General features: G+C 41.4%; 2 protein-coding genes across 3 annotated transcripts in view; one reads left to right on the top strand and one right to left on the bottom strand.

Moving 5' to 3' along the window:
• Positions 1-229: 229 nt before the first annotated feature.
• On the bottom strand, positions 230-4,477 carry LOC115118668 (GTPase IMAP family member 7-like). 2 transcript variants are annotated; one of them, XM_029647355.2, is made up of 2 exons: positions 4,369-4,471; positions 230-1,623 (listed from the first exon to the last, which is right to left on the bottom strand). In XM_029647355.2, the coding sequence occupies exons 1-2, from the start codon at positions 4,391-4,393 to the stop codon at positions 413-415; spliced, it is 1,236 nt and encodes a 411-aa protein (XP_029503215.1). In that variant the 5' UTR covers positions 4,394-4,471; the 3' UTR covers positions 230-412. The 2 variants fall into 2 exon arrangements, with proteins under 2 accessions (XP_029503215.1, XP_029503224.2); XM_029647364.2 differs by lacking the exon at positions 230-1,623 and adding an exon at positions 1,630-3,254 and having other exon boundaries at positions 4,369-4,477.
• A 2,843-nt stretch (positions 4,478-7,320) lies between these two features.
• LOC115118566 (zinc finger protein 665-like) overlaps positions 7,321-26,916 on the top strand; it is a 32,332-nt gene continuing 12,736 nt past the window's right edge. Inside the window, exons 1-3 of the mRNA XM_029647221.2 lie at positions 7,321-7,530; positions 8,133-8,490; positions 8,826-8,921. Of these exons, the coding sequence (XP_029503081.1) occupies positions 7,360-7,530; positions 8,133-8,490; positions 8,826-8,921 (625 nt within the window). The 5' untranslated portion in view covers positions 7,321-7,359. The remainder of the gene's footprint in view (positions 7,531-8,132; positions 8,491-8,825; positions 8,922-26,916) is intronic.

The following is a 26,916-nucleotide window of genomic DNA, read 5'->3' as shown; positions in this document are numbered from 1 at the left end:
TCTTGAGGAAATGGTTAAATGTCAGGACATTTTGACTATCAAAATTGGAACGTTCTTATCTTTAAAGCTAGAATCATATTCACAATAGAAGCCCAGATTATGTTTGCAAAGTAGAAGTACATGCACATCAGTATGACCTCACTTGTTTTTCATGTGACAACAGACCTGATGAAAACCATACAATAGCTTATATGCATAATATCCAGCAATAATAACCAGTCTTTCTTAATCAGTTTTCGCATGTTTATATTTTATTATGATTCTTCAAATACAACCTGTCACCCATTCTCTTAACATTCAATAAGAAATGTCCTAACATTTCAAAAAGAGTTAACGGGTGTATAATTGTAGCATTCGTTTAATTTGGCACTCACGGATGTGGGAAATTATGTCCCATTCAACCAACCTCTCATTATTTCCTAATTATTTTTCTTATGATGACCAATAGAGTCAGTCCTACTCCCGCTGTGAAAATAATGTTGTTGTTTGACTTCACCATTTCCCAAATTGACTCACGAACAGGGGGGACAGTGGCAGGGACAGGAGGGTCCATGTCAGGAACAGAAGAGACCATGTCAGGGACAGGAGGGATGATGTCAGGGACAGGAGAGACCATGTCAGGGACAGGAGAGACCATGTCAGGGACAGGAGAGACCATGTCAGGGACAGGAGAGACCTTGTCAGGGATAGAAGATACCATGTCAGGGATAGAAGAAACCATGTCAGGGACAGAAGAGACCATGTCAGGGACAGAAGAGACCATGTCAGGGACAGGAGAGACCATGTCAGGGACAGGAGAGACCATGTCAGGGACAGAAGAGACCATGTCAGGGACAGGAGAGACCATGTCAGGGACAGGAGAGACCATGTCAGGGACAGGAGAGACCATGTCAGGGACAGGAGAGACCATGTCAGGGACAGGACAGGTGGCAGAGACAGGAGAGATGTGTGGGGGACATGTTCGTAACCTTTTTAACAACACTTTTACTATCATCACTGCTACAATGACGATGAAGCAACCAGCTGCCCCTTTCCAGTACCATGACCAGCTATTCTGCTTTTTCTGTAGTCTGGTTTCTATTTTTTCTAAAAGCTCTCTAACCTGATTGTTGTTGCTGGTGTCATTGTTTTTGAACACGTGGTATCCACCCCTGCATTTCTTAACCAGCTTCTTCAGATTGCTATCCTCGCGGATGAACTGATCTATAGTTGTGTCTTCCAGTCTCTCCCCATAAGTGAAGAGCACCATCGTGTCTCCATCTATGTTGGCAGATAAAAGCTCTGTGAGTGTCTCCATTACGCTCTTCTCTTGTTCTGTGAAGCGACCCAGCTGAATGACCAGGAGGAAGGCATGGGGACCTGGTTCACACAGAGTCACTGCCCTGTTCATCTCCCCTCTCACTTCCTCCTCAGAGAGGTCACTGTTGGACAGACCTGGAGTGTCCACTACTATCACTCTCTTCCCACACACCTCTCCTTCTTGTCTCTCACTCTTCAGTGTTACTGTTTTGAAACTGATTCTGGAATCAAACACCTTTTGGCCCAGAATGGTGTTCCCAGCTGCACTCTTCCCCACTCCACTCAGGCCGACCAACACCAGTCTCAGGTCATTGCTGTTAGCACCTGAAGCAAGAGTTCAGAAGTGAAATACTGAAATGTGAATTATAGCTTTAGACAGAATGAACAACTGTGTTAAGTCCAAACATTTTCCTGCTACTGATCAGTGCCATATTTTTGTAACACCGGTATTCACTGTCATTATTTATATCCTCTCAGTCTCCTTTCACTTTTATTTTTGGTGTTTATTCATTAATTTATTAAGTAGATTATTGACAACACAGCACATTTTTGTTGTATGTTGCATATTAAATTCAACACCATTTCTATTTCAAAATTATTTCCAAACCATAAACTCAATTCAATCATTTTTTTGTCTTAGCTTTGATTTTATTACAGTTCCACAGTTCACTGAATCTTTTATTTAAAACCATGTTTTTGCATGCAATAGGCTATATTGAAGTCCTTCCAACCATTTAAAAACATGTATTTAATGATACTTTATCAAGGAAAACTTTCAGGTTTAAACTGTAAAGTGAAAAATTACAAAACAATAAGTATTTAATAAATGGATATACAGTAGCTGTGAATCTTAGAAAGTAGGATATTATGCTACAATTACATAGCCTAGGATCAACTGTACCTCAGACCAAACACCTCAAATGCGTTTTAAAAACGTCAGTATATTTAAATGTACATGTTATGCCAAATAAGTGTGTTTCTGTATAATGTGTGCTCCCCCTAATCATTATGGTTTGAACATTTCAGCAAACACTAAAAGTCTGGCAAAACTGTTGTCTGTCATTGTATTCCACAGGTCCCTTTCCTGAGGGCAACCACAGCTGCTACAACAGAAGCCGCTCCAGCAAGAGTGACGCCTGCAATTTTCAAAACTCGATTTCTTCTTTCAGCTATATATCTTGCTTCGTTCTCCGTTTCTTGCATCAACTTCTTCTTCGCTTCCTCCAGAGCGGGTCCTTCATATTTCATTTCCAGTGCTTTCATTTCACTCCTTGTCTGCTCTGCTTTCTCTTTCAGAATCCTATCTTTCTCCTCCTCAATCGCTCTCTCAGCCTCTTGGAACATTTTGTTGGTGTAGTAGTGCCGTCTTCCATCCGTTATGGTCATGTTGTTGATCTTCTCAAGCAGCTTAGATACCTGAGAGTGATTATTGCGGTCTCTGTTGTTGAAGACATGATATCTCCCATGACATGCTTCAAAGACCAAGGTTTTTAAATCTGCACAGACTTCACTTCCCATAATGAATGATTCAATACTTTTTCCCTCTAGATCATCTTCACGAGTGAAAAGCACTATGGTGTACTTTTCTGCCTCTTTGCCAAAGATCTGCTGGAGGATGTTCACCGCCTCTTTCTCCTCGTTTGTGTATCTACCCAGCTGGATCACAATCAGGAACGCATGGGGACCAGGAGCAGCAAAATTGATGCACATTTTGATCTCGTTCAGTATCTCCTCTTGAGTAGATTGGGTGTCGAACAAGCCTGGAGTGTCGATGACAGCAACCATTTGCCCATCCACATTCCTTTTGTTTTTGTCACACTTCAATGTCACAGAGGAGGAAGATAACTTAGACGTAAAAGTGGTTTCTCCCAAGATGGTGTTTCCTACTGCACTCTTCCCAACTCCAGTCTTCCCAACCAAAACAATCCTCAGCTCATCATTTTTCTTTGGCTGCTCTGTTGGGTGACAAAGACAAGTTCTTAACTATTGGCACAGAATTGTATGTTTGCAATGTTTGCCCCTTTTAAAGGTTTCGATTCATTTGCATTGTCCTTTTGGTTACGGTATATTTTATTGACCATAGATTCGTGTGATGTTACTTTGAGTCATATTATTCTTCCGATATTCCATGGAGATCCCACTGAATCACATGACATGTCCAATCAAATAATTTTGCAGTATCAAAAATGCTCTTTATTGTATGTTTTAAAAAGTGTCTCAACATCTTCTTAAAAATCATATAATACTTTTAAGAGACAAAATATATTTTTAAATTCTCCAATGACTTGTGGATGGCTGTTTGAACTGTACCCATGACATTACAAGCAGGGCAGGTACTGCCATCATTCAATACATATGCAAACATGTGCAGGAAACTAAAAGACCTGTGCTAATTAAACATGCAGCTGATGGTGTCCTTTTTACCCCGACACATTTAACATAGAAAAAAGAGAAAAGCAATGAAAAGCTGGAAACTGGGTAGTGGCTTGTGTTTCAGTTAAGTTATTTATCTATTAATTAACAAAATAATCAACTTGAATGTTTAACTTAAGAAGACAATACTTTCCTGTTTGTGGACAGCACCCTCATAAGTAAAATAAAATAAAAAAGCACAAATATTTACAGATATTGACGATGCACAGAGACCCCATTATGAACGGATGTACTTGTTGATGAACAGTGAGTGTCTCTGTATTTATTAATGATTGTGTCAACCACAAAAGAAGATCTGGCATTTCACAATAAAGTCATTTGAATTGAACTGAACTGAACTATATTGGATATACTTAATATAGTGTATGTTTGACAGCAGTATTTATACATGTTTACTATTAGTTGAATGAAAAGTTAGTGTAAAGGAGCATACTTTTTGTGTACTTTGACCCGTTTAACGATAACTGAACAAAATATTTAAAGTATTATTGCATTGACCTGATGGGTTTGCACTACAATAGTCTACTGATATAAATACCAATTCTAGTTGATGATATTATTACATTTAACTTCCTTTCATACAAGTATCATATATACAACAAGAATGTTAATATACTATTAACTAAGTGTACTTACCCATCTGATTATCCAGGGAACTCATGTTTGAGCTGTGACATCTGTTATGTGCTGTGTTTGTTTGATTTTAGAGTGATCTAACGAATCATTACTGTCTCTATAGCCTTGTGTGCAGGGCGGGCTCTAGCCATGAGGGCCCTAAACACATTTTGGTTGGATGATTGCATGTTGCAACTCAGCGTAAAACACCTCCCCTCAGAGAGGTTGGGTTAAATGGGGATGACTCATTTCGGTTGAATGCATTAAGTTGTGCAACTGACTAGGCATCCCCTCCCTCCTTTCTAAAAGCCTACATAATTACAATAGGCCTAATCAATAATCAGTTTCAATAGGCTTATCAATTTCATCCAATGGTTCATTTCATTTCAAGAGTCTTAAACATGTCTGTGTTTCTATAACTGTTATGTGTTTAATACTAAACTGTGATTACATTATTTGAGTTATGATTCTGATAGGGAACTACACATGTGGAGTTGTGAAAACAGTGAGTTTTGATACTCTGCATACAATCAATCCTGTGGGCCATTTCCAAATGAGACGTTTGAAAGTGAACTAAGTTAGTAGGCTTTCTTATATGTATCTAAGCTACAGTATGTTGTTATGTTAAAAGTTGAGAACAAGTCTTGTCTTATTACAGGTCAGGGTGCAAATATATAAGATACAATATCACCATCTACTGTACTTTTGATAAACTGTCTCTGGAACATCAGATGGATGAAGAAAACAGAGAATTCTAATTATAAACTTCTTTGGGTTTGATGTATAAAGTTAGTCCTCCCTGCGACTTCACCATCAGTGTCAACGTTGCGCCAAGAGGGAATTGGTTTCTCCCATGGGAGACCAGAGTTCAGATCCAGCCCATGACATACAGGCCTACAATAACCTTTTTGTGTGATTACAAAAAATCGTATTCTGCAAAATATTTTACTTAAAGGTCCCTTAAAGGGCCTACTCACTGGACAAAAACTGATTAAATCAGCGTTGTTTCCACATAATTTCAACCAATGAAATCAATGTGATGAAGTTGAATGAAAGTGGAAAACTGATTGGATTTGCAAAAAGTAATCAACGTAAGGGCATTTTGTATTTTTTCCCCCCCCAACTTTTAACCTAAATCCAATGACATGGTGACATTCGTTGTTGATTTCACACTTAGTGGACAACTCAACCAAATGTAAATCGAAACTAGACATTGAACTGACATCTGTGCTCAGTGGGTAGTCTTTAATCTGTTCCCTTGGTGTACTATTTTTCCTTTGTAAGATAATGATGACTATACATTTTTTTGGTTACAGTCCTTCCATTTCAAATGATTTCTGGTAGCAATAACATTTTATCTTAAGGAAGGATCTCCTGTTATTTGCAACACTGCATTAATGGTTTTTGAGTAAGGATTCAATTCCTAGTGCATTCTCGTTTTTTAAATTTTTGTCATTTATCAGACACTCTTATCCAGAGGAATTAGGGTTAAGTGCCTTGCTCAAGGGCACATCGACAGATTTTTCACATAGTTGGCTGGGGGATTGGAAACAGCAACCTTTCACTTACAGGCCCAACACTCTTAACTGCTAGGCTACCTGCCGCCCTAGTGTCTTTCTTTTTTATGATGGTAGAATTTAGACCATCATGTCCTCACATATAGTAAAAACAATAGTGGTTCTAAAACCTTGAGGAACACCGAAACTTACAATTGATTTGTCAGAGGACAAACCATCCACAGAGACGAACTGATATCTTTCCGACAGATAAGATCTACACCAGGCAAGAACTTGTCCGTGTAGACCAATTAGGGTTTCCAATCTCTCCAAAAGAATGTGGTGTTCGATACCGAGGTAAAGTTGGTTTTATATTCAGACATTTGGACATTCAACAAACATTCGCCAAAAGTGGAATTTGTATTCAAAACAAAGGTTGTAAGAATATAGAATAAATCAAATAAATCATATCTAGTTTGATGGTTCTGTGACAAACTGTGAATTAGTTATTGATTTATACAACTTTAAATTGCATTTGAAAGATTTTATGTATTTCTATCAAATCAAAACTGGAATTTGTATTCAAAACAAAGGTTTTAAAAGTATGCTCGACAGTTATAGAATTAACCATATATATTTTCATGTTTCTGTGACAATCAATTAATTAGTTATTGATTTTTACATTTGTAAATGGATTTTGGTGAATGTCTGTTGAATGTTCGAATGTGTGAATATTAAACCAACTTTACCTTGGTGTAAAACATGGTGTCAAAAGCAGCACTAAGGTCTAGGAGCACGAGAAAAGATGCAGAGCCTTGGTCTGACGCAATTAAAATGTAATTTAACACCTCAGGAGTGCAGTCTCGTGAAGGTGCTTTGATGGAGTTTAAAACCAGACTGAAGCGTTTCGTATATATTATTTGTCTTCAGGAAGGCAGTGAGTTGCTGCGCAACAGCTTTTTTTTTTTTTTTTTTGGAGAGGAATGGGTGATTTGATATAGGCCAATAGTTTTTTACATTTTCAGGGTCAAGTTTTAGGTTTTTCAATTGAGGCTTTATTACTGCCACTTTTAGTGAGTTTGGTACACTTCTGGTGAATAGCGAGACGTTTATTATGTTCAACATAGGAGGGCCAAACACTGGAAGCAGCTCTTTCAGTAGTGTAGTTGGAATAGGGTTTAAAAACCATTAAAACTTCCAGAAACAGTGTTGGTATTGTGTTATTGTTGTTGTTTTTCATAGGGGGTTATAATGAAAAGCATCACCAATATAGTTTTTAAAATGTAATAGTACAGTCAAAAACTTTATTTAAAATTAACTTTGTTCTATATTTGCTAATTTATTTCTATAATTAATTGTTTGCATTTTCAATAAATGTATGTTTAAGCAAGTTCAAAGTATAATTTTCGGATTTTTTTTTTTAATCCAGAAAATAATGTCAAGTAAAAGTCAGGAAGGGGTACTTTTATTTTGAAAATTAGGCGTACAGGAAGTAACTGCCGATGCTAAGTGACAGATGGCTAGCTGTTATGTGAGTGAATCTGAGGGCAAAATGGCTACAGCTTACAATATGTTTCAGTTAGAAACAACATCTATTATGGCCGTTGTCGTCGAGACGACAATGACAGAAATGGGAAAATGTTTGACCACCGTGCCAAACTCTTACGTTTGCAATCCGGAGAGAGAGGTGAGTACAGAGTTGAGCTAACTGCGTCAAATATGTTTTTAAAGTAAGCCAATTAGTTATACATCCGGAAAAAGATCTGCCTCATTGTTCTATCTGTGGCAACGTATAGTACTGTTAACGCGTAACGTTATCTAACTAGTTAAAGATACGTTGTCTAGTAGTTTATCCAACGTTGTGTAACCACTATGTGAATATTTGGTGTAACTATGGCTAAATTAGCCAGCTTCCTGCAATTTCCTTATCTACGGTAGTTGTTAGCTAGTTCGCTAGTTAGCTAACTGCTAGCGGTTAGCTAAGTGTGTGAGAAAAAAAAAATGTTTTTAACGTTGAAAAAAATGAGAAAAAAAAGTTAACTAGGCAGGTCAGTTAAGAACAAATTCTTATTTACAATGACTGTTCAGGGGCAGAACGACAGATTTGTAACTTGGCAGCTCGGGGATTCAATCCAGCAACCTTTCGGTTACTGGACCAACGCTCAAACCACTAGGCTACCTGCCGCGTCACATAATTTTCTTTGCAACGTAGCTGACTGCACAGACAGTTAACGTTAACTTAGTTAACTATTTAGGTAACATTTTTTTCTTCTCAATTTCTCTTCACAGCTGTGCACAATTATGAATCTGGTGACAGGGGAGGCTATTCGTAAAATTTGCCAACTATTCCTAGTGGTCTCCTCAAGTTTACAAAATGAGAACGATAAACTGAAGACCAAGGTGGAGCAGATGGATGAAGATATGAAAACCAAGGTGGAGCAGATGGATGAAGATATGAAAACCAAGGTGGAGCAGATGGATGAAGATATGAAAACCAAGGTGGAGCAGATGAATGAAGATATGAAGGCATTGACTGAGAAGGCTGAAAATTATAGAGCATCACTGGCTAAAATGCAGGCACAAGCAGAACCAAAAGGACCCACACATATTCTGCTCAATGGAATGATTTTTGCAATTCCACCAGTTGGTGAGTGTTATAGACCTAGCTAGCCAATAGTCATTATTTTTTCAATTCAACAACTTCTTATTTACAATGACAGCCTAGTGGGTGCCTTACTCAGGGGCAGAACAACATATATTTTTTACGTTGGCAGCTCGGGGATTTGATCTAGCAACCTTTCGGTTACTGGCCCAACGCTCTAACCACTAGGCTACCTGCCTAGGCTTTAGCTAAAGCTTGTTATTGGTGTTCTTGGCCTACTGATAATTTATTTTCAAATACATTTAGGCCTAAATCACTCAATTTTGTGGGAAGGGAAAGGTGAATGTGTGTTAAAGGTAATTATGCTTGTTATGTTTTAGGTTTCTCAATGTTCTCTGGAATGACAGCGGCTTCAACATTGCCAGGGAATGTCAGTCAAGCAAACACTGTCACTAATGCGATGTCAGTCTGTGCAGGTAATCCTTCAAATTATGTTATTTTGAATAATTGTTAGCAAACCAAGGTCTTAATCACTAGGAACCAAACAGAAGCAAATGGGCCAAAACAGGGCATAGGCAGCCAGTGAGAGGTGTCACCACCAGTGAGTGAATGGTGTCGTCTGCGTAGATGTAGATCAGAGAATCACCAGCAGCAAGAGCCACATCATTGATGTATACAGAGAAGAGTCGGCTCGAGAATTGAACCCTGTGGCACCCCCATAGAGACTGCCAGAGGTCCGGACAGCAGGCCTTCCGATTTGACACACTGAACTCTATCAGAGAAGTAGTTTGTGAACCAGGCGAGGCAGTCATTTGAGAAACCAAGGCTGTTGAGTCTGCCGATAAGAATGTGGTGATTGACAGAGTCGAAAGCCGTGGCCAGGTTGATGAATACGGCTGCACAGTATTGTCTTTTATCAATGGCAGTTATGATATCGTTTAGGACCTTGAGCGTGAGGTGCACCCATGACCAGCTCGGAAACCAGATTGCATAGCGGTACGGTGGGATTCAAAATGGTCGGTGATCTGTTTGTTAACTTAGCTTTCGAAGGCAGGGTAGGATAGATATAGGTCTGTAACAGTTTGGGTCTAGAGTGTCTCCCCCTTTGAAGAGGGGGGTGATGACCACGGCAGCTTTCCGATCTCAGACGATATGAGAGGTTGAACAGGCTAGTAATAGGGGTTGCAACAATTGCGGCGGATAATTTTAGAAAGAGAGGGTCCAGATTGTCTAGCCCAGCTGATTTTTTTGGGGGGTGCACATTTTGCAGTGCTTCCAGAACATCCGCTATCTGGATTTGGGTGAAGGAGAAATGGGCGAGGCTTGGGCAAGTTGCTGTGGGGGGTGCAGAGCTGTTGACCGGAGTAGGGGTTGCCAGGTGGAAAGCATGGCCAGTCGTAGAAAAATGCTTATTGAAATTCTCAATTATCGTGGATTTATCAGTGGTGATAGTGTTTCCTAGCCTCAGTGCAGTGGGCAGCTGGGAGGAGGTGCTCTTATTCTCCATGAACTTTAGTGTCCTAGAACTTTTTGGAGTTTGCGCTACAGGATGCAAATTTCCTGTGTATATTGGTTCCTAAATTCCGTGAAAAGTTGCATATCGCGGTGGCTATTCGATGCTAATGCAGTACGCCACCAGATGTTTTTGTGCTGGTCAAGGGCAATCAGGTCTGGAGTGAACCAAGGGCTATATCTGTTCCTGGTTCTAAATTTTTTGAACGGGGCATGCTTATTTAAGATGGTGAGGAAAGCACTTTTATAGAATAACCAGGCATCCTCTACTGACGGAATGAGGTCAATATCCTTCCAGGATACCCGGGCCAGGTCGATTAGAAATGCCTGCTCAATTAAGTGTTTTAGGGAGCATTTGACCGTGATGAGGGGTGGTCGTTTGACCGCGGACCTGTTACGGACGCAGGCAATGAGGCAGTGATCGCTGAAATCCTGGTTGAAGACACCAGAGGTGTATTTAGAGGGCAGGTTGGTCAGGATGATATCTATGAGGGTGCCTGTGTTTACGGATTTGTTGTTGTACCTGGTAGGTTCCATGATAATTTGGGTGAGATTGAGGGCATCTAGCTTAGATTGTAGGACGGCCGGGGTGTTAAGCATATCCCAGTTTAGGTCACCTAACAGTACAAACTCTGAAGATAAATGGGGGGGCAATTAATTCACATATGGTGTCCAGGGCACAGCTGGGGGCTGAGGGGGGTCTGTAACAAGCGGCAACAGTGAGAGACTTATTTCTGGAAAGGTGCATTTTTAAAAGTAGAAGGTCAAACTGTTTGGGCACAGACCTGGATGGGATGACAGAACTCTGCAGGCTGTCTCTGCAGTAGATTGCAACTCCACCCCCTTTGGCAGTTCTATCTTGGTGGAAAATGTTGTAGTTGGGGATGGAAATTTCAGAATTTTTGGTGGCCTTCCTAAGCCAGGATTCAGACACGGATAGGACATCAGGGTTGGCGGAGTGTGCTAAAGCAGTGGGGGAAAAAAACTACTTATGGCGGAGGCTTCTGATGTTAGCATGCATGAAACCAAGGCTTTTACAGTTACAGAAGTCAGCAAATGATAGCGCATGGGGAATAGGAGTGGAACTGGGGGCTACAGGGCCTGGGTTAACCTCTACATCAACAGAGGAGGAGTAGGATAAGGGTATGGCTAAAGGCTATAAGAACTGGTCGTCTAGTGCGTTGGGGACAGAGAATAAAAGTAGCAGATTTCTAGGTGTAGTAGAATAGATTCAAGGCATAATGTACAGACAAGGGTATGGTAGGATGTGAGTACAGTGGAGGTAAACCGATGCGTTGCCTCCAGAGACGAAACCTCTCTCATCGTCACACATCAATTAACGTAGGTGAGGTCTCCGCATATGTGTGGGTTGGGCCGAAAGAACTAAGACATTTTGAGCGGGACTGAGGGCTCTACAGTGAAATAAAACAATAAAAACTAGCTACGGCAGCAGTAGACAAGGCATATTGACATTAGAGAGGGTCATAAAGCAATCACAGGTGTTGATCAGGAGAGCTGAGACAACAACGGGTAAATGGCGATGAATGGGCAGAGCGGGTCAGTTAGGTACATACAGGACCTGAGTTCGAGGCTGGGGCTGACAGGTAAACAAAATGAGGTATCGTGTTATTGAAACAGTCCAGGGTGCATCAAATCAAATCAAATTGTATTTGTCACATACACATGGTTAGCAGATGTTAATGCGAGTGTAGCGAAATGCTTGTGCTTCTAGTTCCGACAATGCAGTAATAACCAACAAGTAATCTAACTAACAATTCCAAAACTACTGTCTTATACACAGTGTAAGGGGATAAAGAATATGTACATAAAGATATATGAATGAGTGATGGTACAGAGCAGCATAGGCAAGATACAGTAGATGGTATCGAGTACAGTATATACATATGAGATGAGTATGTAAACAAAGTGGCATAGTTAAAGTGGCTAGTGATACATGTATTACATAAGGATGCAGTAGATGATATAGAGTACAGTATATACGTATGCATATGAGATGCATAATGTAGGGTATGTAAACATTATATTAGGTAGCATTGTTTAAAGTGGCTAGTGATATATTTTACATTTCCCATCAATTCCCATTATTAAAGTGGCTGGAGTTGAGTCAGTGTCAGTGTGTTGGCAGCAGCCACTCAATGTTAGTGGTGGCTGTTTAACAGTCTGATGGCCTTGAGATAGAAGCTGTTTTTCAGTCTCTCGGTCCCAGCTTTGATGCACCTGTACTGACCTCGCCTTCTGGATGATAGCGGGGTGAACAGGCAGTGGTTCGGGTGGTTGTTGTCCTTGATGATCTTTATGGCCTTCCTGTAACATCGGGTGGTGTAGGTGTCCTGGAGGGCAGGTAGTTTGCCCCCGGTGATGCGTTGTCCAGACCTCACTACCCTCTGGAGAGCCTTACGGTTGTGGGCGGAGCAGTTGCCGTACCAGGCGGTGATACAGCCCGCCAGGATGCTCTCGATTGTGCATCTGTAGAAGTTTGTGAGTGCTTTTGGTGACAAGCCGAATTTCTTCAGCCTCCTGAGGTTGAAGAGGCGCTGCTGCGCCTTCTTCACGATGCTGTCTGTGTGAGTGGATCAATTCAGTTTGTCTGTGATGTGTATGCCGAGGAACTTAAAACTTACTACCCTCTCCACTACTGTTCCATCGATGTGGATAGGGGGGTGTTCCCTCTGCTGTTTCCTGAAGTCCACAATCATCTCCTTAGTTTTGTTGACGTTGAGTGTGAGGTTATTTTCCTGACACCACACTCAGAGGGCCCTCACCTCCTCCCTGTAGGCCGTCTCGTCGTTGTTGGTAATCAAGCCTACCACTGTTGTGTCGTCCGCAAACTTGATGATTGAGTTGGAGGCGTGCGTGGCCACGCAGTCGTGGGTGAACAGGGAGTACAGGAGAGGGCTCAGAACGCACCCTTGTGGGGCCCCAGTGTTGAGGATCAGCGGGGTGGAGATGTTGTTGCCTACCCTCACCACCTGGGGGCGGCCCGTCAGGAAGTCCAGTACCCAGTTGCACAGAGCGGGGTCGAGACCCAGGGTCTCGAGCTTGATGACGAGCTTGGAGGGTACTATGGTGTTGAATGCCGAGCTGTAGTCGATGAACAGCATTCTCACATAGGTATTCCTCTTGTCCAGATGGGTTAGGGCAGTGTGCAGTGTGGTTGAGATTGCATCGTCTGTGGACCTATTTGGGCGGTAAGCAAATTGGAGTGGGTCTAGGGTGTCAGGTAGGGTGGAGGTGATATGGTCCTTGACTAGTCTCTCAAAGCACTTCATGATGACGGAAGTGAGTGCTACGGGGCGGTAGTCGTTAAGCTCAGTTACCTTATCTTTCTTGGGAACAGGAACAATGGTGGCCCTCTTGAAGCATGTGGGAACAGCAGACTGGTATAGGGATTGATTGAATATGTCCGTAAACACACCGGCCAGCTGGTCTGCGCATGCTCTGAGGGCGCGGCTGGGGATGCCGTCTGGGCCTGCAGCCTTGCGAGGGTTAACACGTTTAAATGTTTTACTCACCTCGGCTGCAGTAAAGGAGAGTCCGCATGTTTTCGTTGCAGGCCGTGTCAGTGGCACTGTATTGTCCTCAAAGCGGGCAAAAAAGTTATTTAGTCTGCCTGGGAGCAAGACATCCTGGTCCGTGACTGGGCTGGTTTTCTTCTTGTAGTCCGTGATTGACTGTAGACCCTGCCACATACCTCTTGTGTCTGAGCCGTTGAATTGAGATTCTAATTTGTCTCTATACTGACGCTTAGCTTGTTTGATAGCCTTGCGGAGGGAATAGCTGCACTGTTTGTATTCGGTCATGTTACCAGTCACCTTGCCCTGATTAAAAGCAGTGGTTCGCGCTTTCAATTTCACGCGGATGCTGCCATCAATCCACGGTTTCTGGTCCCCCTTAAAAGATTTAGATGCACTATTGTAAAGTGGCTGCTCCACTGGATGTCATAAGGTGAATGCACCAATTTGTAAGTCGCTCTGGATAAGAGCGTCTGCTAAATGACTTAAATGTTAAATGTAAATGTGGAATGTTTTAATCGTTGCTATGGGAACGACATCTTCAACGCACGTTCTAATGAACTCGCACACCGAATCAGCGTATTCGTCAATGTTGTTATCTGACGCAATACGTAACATATCCCAGTCCACGTGATGGAAGCAGTCTTGGAGTGTGGAATCAGCTTGGTCGGACCAGCGTTGGACAGACCTCAGCGTGGGAGCCTCCCGTTTTAGTTTCTGTCTGTAGGCAGGGATCAACAAAATGGAGTCGTGGTCAGCTTTTCCGAAAGGAGGGCGGGGCAGGGCCTTATATGCGTCGCGGAAGTTAGAGTAACAATGATCCAAGGTTTTTCCGGCCCTGGTTGCGCAATCGATATGCTGATACAATTTAGGGAGTCTTGTTTTCAGATTAGCCTTGTTAAAATCCCCAGCTACAATGAATGCAGCCTCAGGATGTATTGATTCCAGTTTGCAAAGAGTCAAATAAAGTTCGTTCAGAGCCATCGATGTGTCTGCTTGGGGGGGAATATATACGTCTGTGATTATAATCGAAGAGAATTCTCTTGGTAGATAATGCGGTCGACATTTGATTGTGAGGAATTCTAAATCAGGTGAACAGAATGATTTGAGTTTCTGTATGTTTCTTTGATCACACCACGTCTCGTTAGCCATAAGGCATACGCCCCCGCCCCTCTTCTTACCAGAAAGATGTTTGTTTCTGTCGGCGCGATGCGTGGAGAAACCCGCTGGCTGCACTGCCTCCGATAGCGTCTCTCCAGTGAGCCATGTTTCCGTGAAGCAAAGAACGTTAGTCTCTGATGTCCCTCTGAAATGCTACCCTTGCTCGGATTTCATCAACCTTGTTGTCAAGAGACTGGACATTGGCGAGAAGAATGCTAGGGAGTGGTGCACGATGTGCCCGTCTCCGGAGTCTGACCAGAAGACCGCCTCGTTTCCCTCTTTTACGGAGACGTTTTTTTGGGTCAGCTGTGTAGCCGAGTGATCATTGGGTCAAACGAGTAGCAATAGTTGAGTCAGGGTGCTGTTCGGTAGTCACTACTACGCTGGGCAAGCAGAGGACACAGCGTTCAGAAAAAGCTAGCGGGCCGGGGCTAGTAGATGGTTCTGCTGCGAAATCGTAACAGAATAGCCTGTTGAGACCACATCGGGAAATCACGTCGGCAGTCCAGTCGTGATGGATCGGCAGGGCTCCGTGTTGACAACAAAGGATTGGATCCAGGCCAACTGGCAAAGGAGGTATTGTAGCCCTAGAATTAGCTGGTATATGAGCTTAGCTCAAGGCTAGCTGGTACTTGCTTCGGGACAGAGGCGTTAGCTAACAGTAGCCATTCGTTTGCAGCTAGCTAGCTGCGATGATCCGGAGTAATGATCCTGTGTAATGATCCAGAGCGGCAGGAATCCGGTGATATGGTGGAGAGAGGCCGTCCAATATGCTCTGGGTTGTTATCGCGCTGTGTAGACTGGCAGGTGATTGTCCAAGCTAAGGCTGGCTGATTCCGGGGGGGGGGGGGGCTAACAAAGACTAGCAGCTAGTTAGCTGGCTAGCTCCTGGTGGAAGTTCCAGTTATAAGGAATAAAAAATAAACTGATCCGTAGCACATTACATTGGGTGAGGCATGGAGACTTCATGGATGTGTGCTCTGTTTTATACACCGGTCAGCAACGGGTCAAGCTGAAATAGCCGAATCCACTAATTCTAAGTGTTGTCCACATACTTTTGTATGTATACTGTAGCTCAGATATTTCATTTACATTTACATTTAAGTCATTTAGCAGACGCCCTTATCCAGAGCGACTTACAAATTGGTGCATTCACCTTATGACATCCAGTGGAACAGTAGTGCATCTAAATCTTTTAAGGGGGGTGAGAGGGATTACTTTATCCTATCCTAGGTATTCCTTAAAGAGGTGGGGTTTCAGGTGTCTCCGGAAGGTGGTGATTGACTCCGCTGTCCTGGCGTCGTGAGGGAGTTTGTTCCACCATTGGGGGGCCAGAGCAGCGAACAGTTTTGACTGGGCTGAGCGGGAACTGTACTTCCTCAGTGGTAGGGAGGCGAGCAGGCCAGAGGTGGATGAACGCAGTGCCCTTGTTTGGGTGTAGGGACTGATCAGAGCCTGGAGGTACTGAGGTGCCGTTCCCCTCACAGCTCCGTAGGCAAGCACCATGGTCTTGTAGCGGATGCGAGCTTCAACTGGAAGCCAGTGGAGAGAGCGGAGGAGCGGGGTGACGTGAGAGAACTTGGGAAGGTTGAACACCAGACGGGCTGCGGCGTTCTGGATGAGTTGTAGGGGTTTAATGGCACAGGCAGGGAGCCCAGCCAACAGCGAGTTGCAGTAATCCAGACGGGAGATGACGAGTGCCTGGATTAGGACCTGCGCCGCTTCCTGTGTGAGGCAGGGTCGTACTCTGCGGATGTTGTAGAGCATGAACCTACAGGAACGGGCCACCGTTCAGTAAATTTTGAAGTGAAACGCATGCAACATTCTAAATGAATTAACTTTGAAACCATGATGTCTATCAAAATTGAATCAATAGAGGATATATTGCTTCATGGCAATTGAATGAAACGTATTCTCTCAGGTAAAGCAACAATTTTCAGAATCAGTCCCAGAAAATTCAAATGTTACAATAACTGAGGACATGATGGTATATTATACCAAGAAAGGAAGACACTAGGGCGGCAGGTAGCCTAGTGGTTAAGAGTGTTGGGCCTGTAAGTGAAAGGTTGCTGTTTCCAATCCCCAAGCCAACTATGTGAAAAATCTGTCGGTGTCGTTGAGTAATTTTGCTGGAAGTTTTTATGGTTTTTAACTACTGTCAACTCTTAACAAAACAGGATTTAAACATGTTTTGAAGATGATGTTCATATCCACACGTTTGCTTCTGTACTGTTTTTAAACTATAGAAGTTGTCGAAGTCAATGGGGGATGTTACAGCAACCTGTTACCTGAATCTAGACAAATGTAAGATAATGGTCAAGTTGAAACAAAAGATTCTGAATCTATGGTCTTGGTAAACCGTGTCTATGGATGAACTAGATTTTTTTTGTTGTCTATCAAAGTGGACTCAATTGATGGAAACAAGAACATCAAACTAGTCACTTAGATACAGATCATGATGTTGACAATCATAAAAACTGAAACGAGTCACGATTCCTCACATGGCAATTTCTTGTCATCGTTGGTAGCTATCTGGCCATCCAGAATACACAACTCCGACTTCTGCCCTATTGAACCATAGTTTTGCGTGACGTTGTCAGCTAACCCATCTATAGCACGAGTCAGCTTGGTTGGTTGCTGTCTCTCGCTCCCTGCATCACTTGGTCACAGTAAGGCCCCTCCCCTGCTTGCTAGAGAGGCACCTCTCTCCCTACTGTGGCGCAGCCCTGGTTAATAAAGTAGCTTTTTTAATTTTATTATTCTGCTACCTTCACTCTAATCGGACCGGGTTTGCATCCTACCTGTCTATATGGAACAGGTCTCTCTCTATATTAAAATGTTTTCTCTACATTAGCGTTCAAAAGTTTGGGGTCACTTAGATTTTTTTTTTTTTAATTTTGAGAAAAGCAAACGTGTTTATCCCATCTTATGGATAGCGCCCCTTTTTTCAAATTTTTGCCTAAATGACAACTCTTAACTGCCTGTAGCTGAGGCCCTAAAGCAAGGATATGCATATTCTTGGTACCATTTGAAAGGAAACACTTTGAAGTTTGTGGAAATGTGAATTGATTATAGTTACCATATAACACAACAGATCTGGTAGAAGAAAATACAAAGAAAAAAACAACCAGTCTTTTTCGACCACCATCTTTGAAATGCAAGATAATGGTCATAGTTATAACCATCACTCTGGTTGTAATTCCGATAGTGTCCACAAGATGGCAGCATCTGTGGAAAGTTTCAGACGGATAACTGAACAGGACTTTGGTGTGAGTCCCCAGTTACATTTGAGCAAATCGTGAAAGCGACATTCTCATTCATATTCCATTTTTCTGCAAGAATCTTGTCAAATCTGTATACTTGGACTTTGATTTAGCTTTCCAAGTATTAGTATCCATATAAGTTCAACATTTGCAAAACAACCAGTTTTCATAACTCTGAATATCCTTATAATTTTTGTCCAAAATGAAAAGGCATGCTGTCGTACAAGGTTAGTAGCTACATTTTGCGACCGAAACATGGTTTCCGGATACTCCCGTAAAGCCCAGCTCATTGGTTGGTTCATTAAATAGTACTCGCAAAACACCAGTCTCAACGTTAACCTCTTGCTCCTACCCGACACGCAGGCGTCCCATCTAGACATCTGGAAATGCAAATGCGCTACGCTAAATGCTAATAGCACTCGTTAAAACTCAAACGTTCATTAAAATACACATGCAGGGTACTGAATTAAAGCTACACTCGTTGTGAATCCAGGCAACAAGTCAGATTTTTAAAATGCTTTTCGGCGAAAGCATGAGAAGCTATTATCTGATAACATGTAACACCCCAAAAGACCCGCAGGGGACGTAAACAAAATAATTAGCATAGTCGGCGCTACACAAAATGCACAAATAAAATATAAAACATTCATTACCTTTGACCATCTTCTTTGTTGGCACTCCTAGATGTCCCATAAACATCACTATTGGGTCTTTTTTTTTCGATTAAATCGGTCCATATATAGCCTAGATATCGATCTATGAAGACTGTGTGATCAAGGAAAAAAATAGCGTTTTATAACGTAACGTCATTTTTTAAAATTAAAAAAGTCGACGATAAACTTTCACAAAACACTTCGATATACTTTTGTAATGCAACTTTAGGTATTAGTAAACGTTAATAAGCGATCAAATTAATCACAAGACGAAGTATATTCTATAGCTGTACGTCTGGAAATAATGTCCGGGTAAATCTCAACCAAAATATCCGGTCGGAGACCGGAAGAAATGCGCTGCCTCGTGTCCGTTTGACCAATGTTGATAAAAGGATATTAGAAGGGTGAGCCGGTTAAGGATCGATTCAGACCAGGTGTTAAAATTGTACGACAAGCGACAGTTTATTTCAGAGGGAGAATATCTGGTACACGTAAATACGGCTCTTCCGTTAGTTCGTGTTGGAACAGCAGGCAGAGAGCGCGTAAACAGTCAGCACAGCCCTTATATACGTCACAGAAAGTAGGTTGACTCTAGGAAGATCGGATCTCCGGATTGGTTCAGCTGGTTGTAGTCTGTAGTCTTCTGCCATTGGCTCAGTTGTCTGTCCGTCATCGTAGGATCTTCTTCGGGCACACAGTGTTCGGTTAAAATTAAAAGGAGATTGTGTGTAATGTGGGAGCTATCCTGTAGGGGACCCCACAGGCTTTACTGTGAGTTGTAGCCATGTAATTAGCAGTAAGTTAGTCACCTGCATACGAAATAGCAATTCCTTACAAAACCCTCTCTTCACGTCTCACCAGAGACGTGACACAACCTAACTGGATCCAGACACAAAGAGAAACTTCTCCCATAAGGACTATGAAATAAGGCACGGTATTAAACAGAAATAGATATTTATGTATTACCATCATGTTCTCCATTCAATCCCACTATGTACTAAGTTGGCTACCAGCCACCTAGGAACTTACAACCCTCATTTAACAGAGCGGAGAACAGCTCAAAATAAAAGTAAAAATGATTGTCCACATTAGCCCACTTTTTCCAGCAGGAAAAAGTTTCTGATACCCTCTCTTCACATCTCCTAAGAGATGTGATATAGTCCAGATACATTACTCCAAGCAAAAACGAAGACATAATCCAAAAAGGAAAAATATCCTAAACTAGGTATGTCTATCCGGAAATGGCCCACAAAGAAAAATAATTTCCCCCTCTTCCCATCCCAGATGGGACACGACATACAATGGAGAAGCTTAATCAATAAAAGCAACTGGATCCCCCAGTTTTTTACTCCTGCTAGGGTGTCACTCAATTATCCTTTATTTCAGCAGTCATAGCATTTCATGAAAATAATAAAAGTTTATTACTAATAACAAGTTATATATGCCTTTGTTGTATGCCTTTGTTCCCCCAAGGGTGTCACTTATCAAAAACAGGATAAAACTTTATTGTTATTGACATGTAAGATGTAGGATAAAACTTTGGTCATGGAAAACAGAGTAAAGAATTATTAGAAACCATCTGGTCCTCTCAGCTACTATCCTGTATCCTGCCACCCAGGGACTCCAAACCATGTGTCATCATCAGTCCCATCCTCCCCTGAAAGCATGCGTCCGTATCAGCATCGCCAACTGGAGCATCAAGCAAAGGCATCATGCCTGAAGCCCTCACCACATCTGTAACAGACTTGTCAAAACACAGTATGATGCAAGCAGCACATCACATCAATAACAAATAATACAAGAATTAGGGTCAGAAATCCAGTAACCATCCTACCAGTGCACTTACCAAACCAGGCCAAGAGAACAGACTCCTCCACCCCCCGTGGACCTCATCTTAGCAGATAGTGCATCAACCCCGCCTTAGATTGTGAAGTTTAAAAACTATCATCTGGACTGGTATTAGGAATATACGTGCAACATTGTTTACCGAACATCTTGCAGACGTCCCCTGACTGGCAAGAAGCATATCCAAGGCAAGTCTATTCTGTCTGGAAACCCCAAATGTGGCCTCAAGCTGTTCAGACATACTAGTGAGTGCATCACGGGAGTAATTCACAAAACGCTGTTGGTCATAGTAGATATAATTAATCCATGCAGTCTGTCCAGCATCCACCATGGCTGGACCCATAGTAGGTAGTAAGTGCCAGAGTCCATCATTCCTACCCAAGGCCTGAAACTCATGAGGAATCCCCACTGGCACTCCCAACAGGTTAGTGTGTATGTCAACTACATCCTCTGTCCATGGAGCACTACTACATTTGTCTCCCATGGGATGGAATGTTTTCAGGTCCCCTGGTTACAGAACTCAGCAGCTGTTCAGCAACAACATCAACAATGGTCAGTGGAATTATCAAACTGGTCAGACCACACGTACCTTGCCATTCTCCTCTAAGAATGGGTCTCAGCCCTCTTTTGGCTTCACTCATCCACCATACATCAGCCAGACCACTAGTTTGGTTTAGGCCTGTAACTGGCCAAGTGGAATTAATGGTTATGTTACTCCTGCAATCAGCTTCAGGCAATCTCCCATAATCAATGCCATTACCTGTACCCGTGATGCACTCGTAATTGCCCCCATATGCCTCAACACCCCAAGAGGCCCGATGAGGAGGTACTGCAGGAAACACAAGGCTCAAAGAGGAACAGAGGGTTGAATTGGGCTTAACCTGGTAAAAACTTCTCAAAATACACAACCACCCCTCTCCTTCTCCTACAGCAAATGGGTGTAGCCAGAACAGGTCTAGCATAACTTCAAATAATACAGTCCTTTCCTCTCAGGGTTTTAGCTGTGTACCTCATATAAGACAGCCACAAATTGTCCCTACTATCAAAACCAGTCTCAGTTTCTAATTGATCAATAGCCGAATAGTCTCTAACATTAATTACCTGAATGGTATTTTTAACACAGTGGTGGTAGAGGAGTGTGTCCGGTTACCTCTGGTCTTGGCAGTACCTTGATAGAAAACACACCCATCATGTCTGTCCTCGTCCTTTGTAGTCCGAGGGTGTGAGTGCCTGCATCAGAGAGCTTAATAGTTTTGATGGTTAGTAGGATTTCATCACCTTTACAAAGTTCAACATTGCTCCCAGGTTTCCCCATATCATGGAAAACCTATCCACCCTTGTGGGATCCTCCATGCTATAAGGATACCCTCTTCTCCAATCCTAGAACTGTCCGAAGTCGGTTATCATGTAATCTCTACTCTAACTTCTTGTCTACCCAGATCTAGGGATTCTTATGCTTATTTTGGAACAAAATACACATCACTTAGCCAGAGCCAGACACATCTTCACTTCTATGAACAAAAACAGGGGTGATAGGACAGGTAGGGTTACTTCATTCGAGAGTTGGCCCCCGGAATTCTGTTAATTCCAGTTCTTCTCCCGAACTCTGTTTATTGTCCGACAGTGAAAAAATGTCTTACCCTTCCGCCGTGCGATATGAATCTGGGTAGCTCTTTCAGCTAGCTGTCACCAGGGGTCTTCTATGGTCCCCAAGCCTCTGGGACTGGATTGAGTGACTTCACCTGTAGTTCACCTGTAATGCATACAATCCTGGACATACAGGCTTGGTTAACAAACAATTTCTCATATGTTTTATCTGATTATATCTTTAACTTCTATTCCCAATTGTTAGCTTACATTTTTTTAGTTTCCTATCCAATAAGCCCCATCCTATCCTAGACCACAATTTACCCATCCCCCTTTTGATACCTGACTCTGCCCAGGTATCAACCTTACCTACTCTAAATAATGACTTAGGTAAGATTAGTATATTATCCTTATGTCTGACATCATGAAGGAGCCCCTTTTAGTTTTCCACATGTCCAATTCTCCCTTGGGCGTCAATCCAGTACCAATTCCCTGTCAAGTTTCTTATCTACTTAAGAACTATCTGCGCTACTTATATATTTTCTTAAATATATATTTACCAATTTAAACCTTTTCTCTCATATTTCTCAAATACCACTAAGCTTCTAACTGTTTGACTTTATCCAAAATCATGTCTATGAGTGTCAATCTCTAAAGTCCTTACATTTCCTTAATCAACCTAACAATAATCCTAAATCATCACAGATGTCCTATATACCTGTTAAATTTAATACTTTTTTTTTTTTTTTTTAAACCCCTAATGGTAAAAAAAAATTCAAAACAAATGCTTATCATATCAAAATCCTTCCTTCAAGGACTCTCAGTATTCTATCTGACAATAACATGAATTTAATATATGTTGCAGAGTGCAGAATTCCTTGTCTACAGTGATTTATCACCCCTAAGAACTGAAACTTATTTTTCTATGTAATTCCCTGCCCTATTGGCTTAATATATATCCTATCCTAACCTCCTAACCTAAACTCCTTTATAATGAATTTACCTTAAAACTAGTACTCAATATGACCACATTCATTATACCAATGACTCTCCCCAAGGCTGATCAGACCTTAGAAGACAGTCATGATAAGGTCCATGAGTCAACCCACCCTTTTATAGTCAAGTTCTATACTACACTAGACATATTAAAGAACCCTTTATCCTTAAAATCCAAATTCACTTGTGTAATTTAAAACTCATAAAATAAAAACTCATAAAGTTCCATATTTGAGCGTGTCTCTTTAAAATACCTTTGCACCAAAACAAATAGTCCTAACAAATGTTTTATGTGTATATATTTGCAAACCTTAATGATTAATCAAAACTTCCAGGCCTTTCCAATTTGGTCGTTTATGGCCTCATTCTCCCCAATATTATAATCCCTGATATTTAATAAAAATAACGTATTTTCCCTTGGCTCCTTCAACTCACATTTACATCTCAATAAAACAAAACACCATCTGCGTGTTCCTCAAGGAAAAACAACTTGCCCCTGTTACGTATGTCTACGTATCAAGGGAAATGTTCAAATAACCAAATTCAACCTCGCTAGTTTACCGAAACATGTACAATTATGTTTTACCATAGAGGTTGCTTTTCACCATTAATACCCTGACACCGTTCCACATAATGGAAACAGTGCTCAAATTCACTGGTGCTATTCAAACGATCAAACCAAGAATCAACAACCATCAGAATCCACCATCACGATGTTTTATGACTCAGACATCCAATCCCTCTCTCTCACGGCCCAATTACAGTCCAAATAAACGCCACAAATCAATGATACCCACCCAGCGAATCAGCTGCTAGTTTTTAGCATCTTTCCTGACGATTTACATACTCCTTTTAAAGGACACTAACCATTTTCTCTGTCACCCCCAGTCAAGACATCATTTCCGTGGCGACGGAAACCTCGCGAGTGATGTCATCAACAAGCGCTCAATCTTGACTCATTTCGCAACGATTTTCAACTCATTGTAAATAATGGTTGGCCTTCTGCAACAACAGTATTTCGGGTTCGATAAACCAAACCTAATTTATCACATCTGTTGAATCCTGATTTAGAGTTTACAACATCAATCAACATCTCTCAATTCGCTAATCTTATAAAAACATTTCGATGGACACAAATCTATCGTAATTGTTCCCTCGTTATTATTCAGAATTAATTTGATTTAAGTTACTGTCTCGTCTTTGAATTAGCATTTTAATTACGACTCTTTTCCCAATGTATTATTCCCAACAAATCATTTAGTGAACAGACATCGCCTTGCATCAAAATCTCCGTTCTTATATTAAGTTGAATGAATTAGTCTTTCAATTTGAACCAAACAAACTATTTAAAACGTTCAGTTTATATCTTATACCAATACTAGTGACTATAACTTTCTCTGCAAAACAAATAGTTTAATTTACAACCAAAAACTCAGACATATATAACTATTCTTTACACCTCACTGGGAATGGAACCCCGGCCTCCCACGTGGCAGGCGAGAACTCTACCACTGAACCACTGAGATTCTCCACCAAATAGACCCAATTTTCAGTTATCTGTATTTGTTACTCCGGCATCTGAACAACAGAAAATAGCACTAATTTAAACGCCCAAAGTTTTCCCAGAAAAATTAGGATTCTCATTAATCTCGCTCCCTTGATTCTCTTCTTAAATATTGAATTTTGTTAAAATGCCTCTTTCTCTCTTAACCCACACATTGTTTTCAACTGAAACAGATGCAGTCCCCTTTAGGTAATTGAAAGTGTCCATTTTTACTCCCTCCCAGACTTGCAACGTATTTCCACTGTTCCCTCCCCTGATCTATATTCACATTTTTTTCTACGAACTCATTAAATTCAGCTTTAGTTTGATGGAAAACCATTAGGCTTTGTACAACATTTAAATTAATCGAGCATCCCTCAAACTTTAACTTTATGGAAAACAGTTTATTCAATAAATCCCTCTGACTTCTCTCATACTGGGAAGAAAAATTATTACATGTTCAGACTTTACAATCTCTTAGAGCAATGGGCAGTTTAATTTAACATGTTTCACCCAGACGGAGATAATCCAATATGCTTTTCTATAGTTACATCGTTAGGGTAAGATAACCAGATAGTGGACACAATCTAATCAGTTTCTAGAGCTCAATTTCCCAGATTTTTCAGATTATTTTAATAGTGCATCAGTCATCTTTCCTGATTATACATTTTCTCTGCAAAACAACACAGTTCAATTACAACCATAAAACTCAGATTTTATATTTATTCTTTAACCTCAGCTGGGAAGAACCCTCGGCCTCCCACGTGTCAGGCACAACCACAACTGAGATTCTTAATAGACCTAATTTTCAGTTATACATTCAATATCCGGCATTAAAACAGAATTATTTCAATTATAAACGCCCAGTCAGTTTCTAATTATCATTAGGATTCTCATTAATCTCGCTACATACAATCTGACCCTTATCAGATTTTCAAATACGCCAGATTTTTGTTCTTTTCTATCCTCTTTCTCTCTATGTAACAACCAGATCCCTTAATGAATCAATCTTAATGGAAACAATTACAACCACTTTGCATTTTAATATAAACAGTTACAAATAGAAATACAAGACAAAACATACAATTACAGGTTATATCTCTGACCCTATTAATTGACCCCTATCAGACCGAGCTAAGCGGATTTACTGGATAGAATTCAACAGGTTTAGAATCCAGCAATTTCTATCCCCTACTGATCCCTATCGACCCTCTTATCAGACTAACCCCTATCAGAATTAATACACGAATTAATATTCCCACGATCTCTCTGACCCCTGAATTTCAGAAGCTCGTGCCGATCCCTATCCGAAGGTTTCTCTATTCCCGATCCCTATCGCACTAACCCCTATCAGCATTGATGCGCATGTCCAACCCCTATCGGAACTGAATTTATATATATGTCCGATCCCTATTGGAACTTTTTAGGCCTTTAATTGATCTCTCATCATTGAAAGCTATCAGACTGTGACTGATATCTCATCATTGATTCATATCACACCAGCCGTCGCTGGCTTGTTACTACATATCTTCACTACACTGTTCTTTTCGACTCGTCAGCAAATTATAAATTTACACAAGAATTCATACTTACTCGGAAATACTGATCAAAATTTAGGCAGACTATACGACAATATGCAAAGTTTGATTTAACAGGTTTTGCTTACCTTATTTATGGTGCACCTTTAGATCAGTTTCCCGAGTTGAGTAGAATTGTTGTCCACCCCGAGAATCAAATCACCCGTCCTCGTTTTTTGGAATCTCCCTCTCCACGCGCTCAACCCTCTCTCACACCCAATCTGCTCGCTTCGACTGGACCGTTAGTTAACCATCCTCTGCTACCATTTCTGTTAGCAATTGGATATGTAGATGGGTGAGCCGGTCAAGGATCGATTCAGACTAAGTGGTAAATTTTATGACAAGTAAACAGTTTATTCAGAGTGAAAATATCTGGTACACGTAAATACGGCTCTTCCGTTAGTTCGTGTTGGAACAGCAGGCAGAGAGCGTAAACAGTCAGCACAGCTCTTATATACGTCACAGAAAGTAGGTTGACCCTAGGAAGATCGGATCTCCGGATTGGTTCAGCTGGTTGTAGTCTGTAGTCTTCCGCCATTGGCTCAGTTGTCTGTCCATCATCGTAGGATCTTCTTCGGGCACACAGTGTTCGGTTAAAATTAAAAGGAGATTGTGTGTAATGTGGGAGCTATCCTGTAGGGGACCCCACAGGCTTTACTGTGAGTTGTAGCCATGTAATTAGCAGTAAGTTAGTCACCTGCATACGAAATAGCAATTCCTTACACCACCTAGGAACTGACAACCCTCATTTAACAGAGCGGAGAACAGCTCAAAATAAAAGTAAAAATTATTGTCCACATT

Source organism: Oncorhynchus nerka, linkage group LG4 (genome assembly GCF_034236695.1).
Source record: "Oncorhynchus nerka isolate Pitt River linkage group LG4, Oner_Uvic_2.0, whole genome shotgun sequence".
In the NCBI taxonomy this organism is placed as follows: Eukaryota; Metazoa; Chordata; class Actinopteri; order Salmoniformes; family Salmonidae; genus Oncorhynchus; species Oncorhynchus nerka.
Note: the sequence above shows the minus strand (reverse complement) of the source record. Positions and strands in the feature narration are given on the sequence as shown.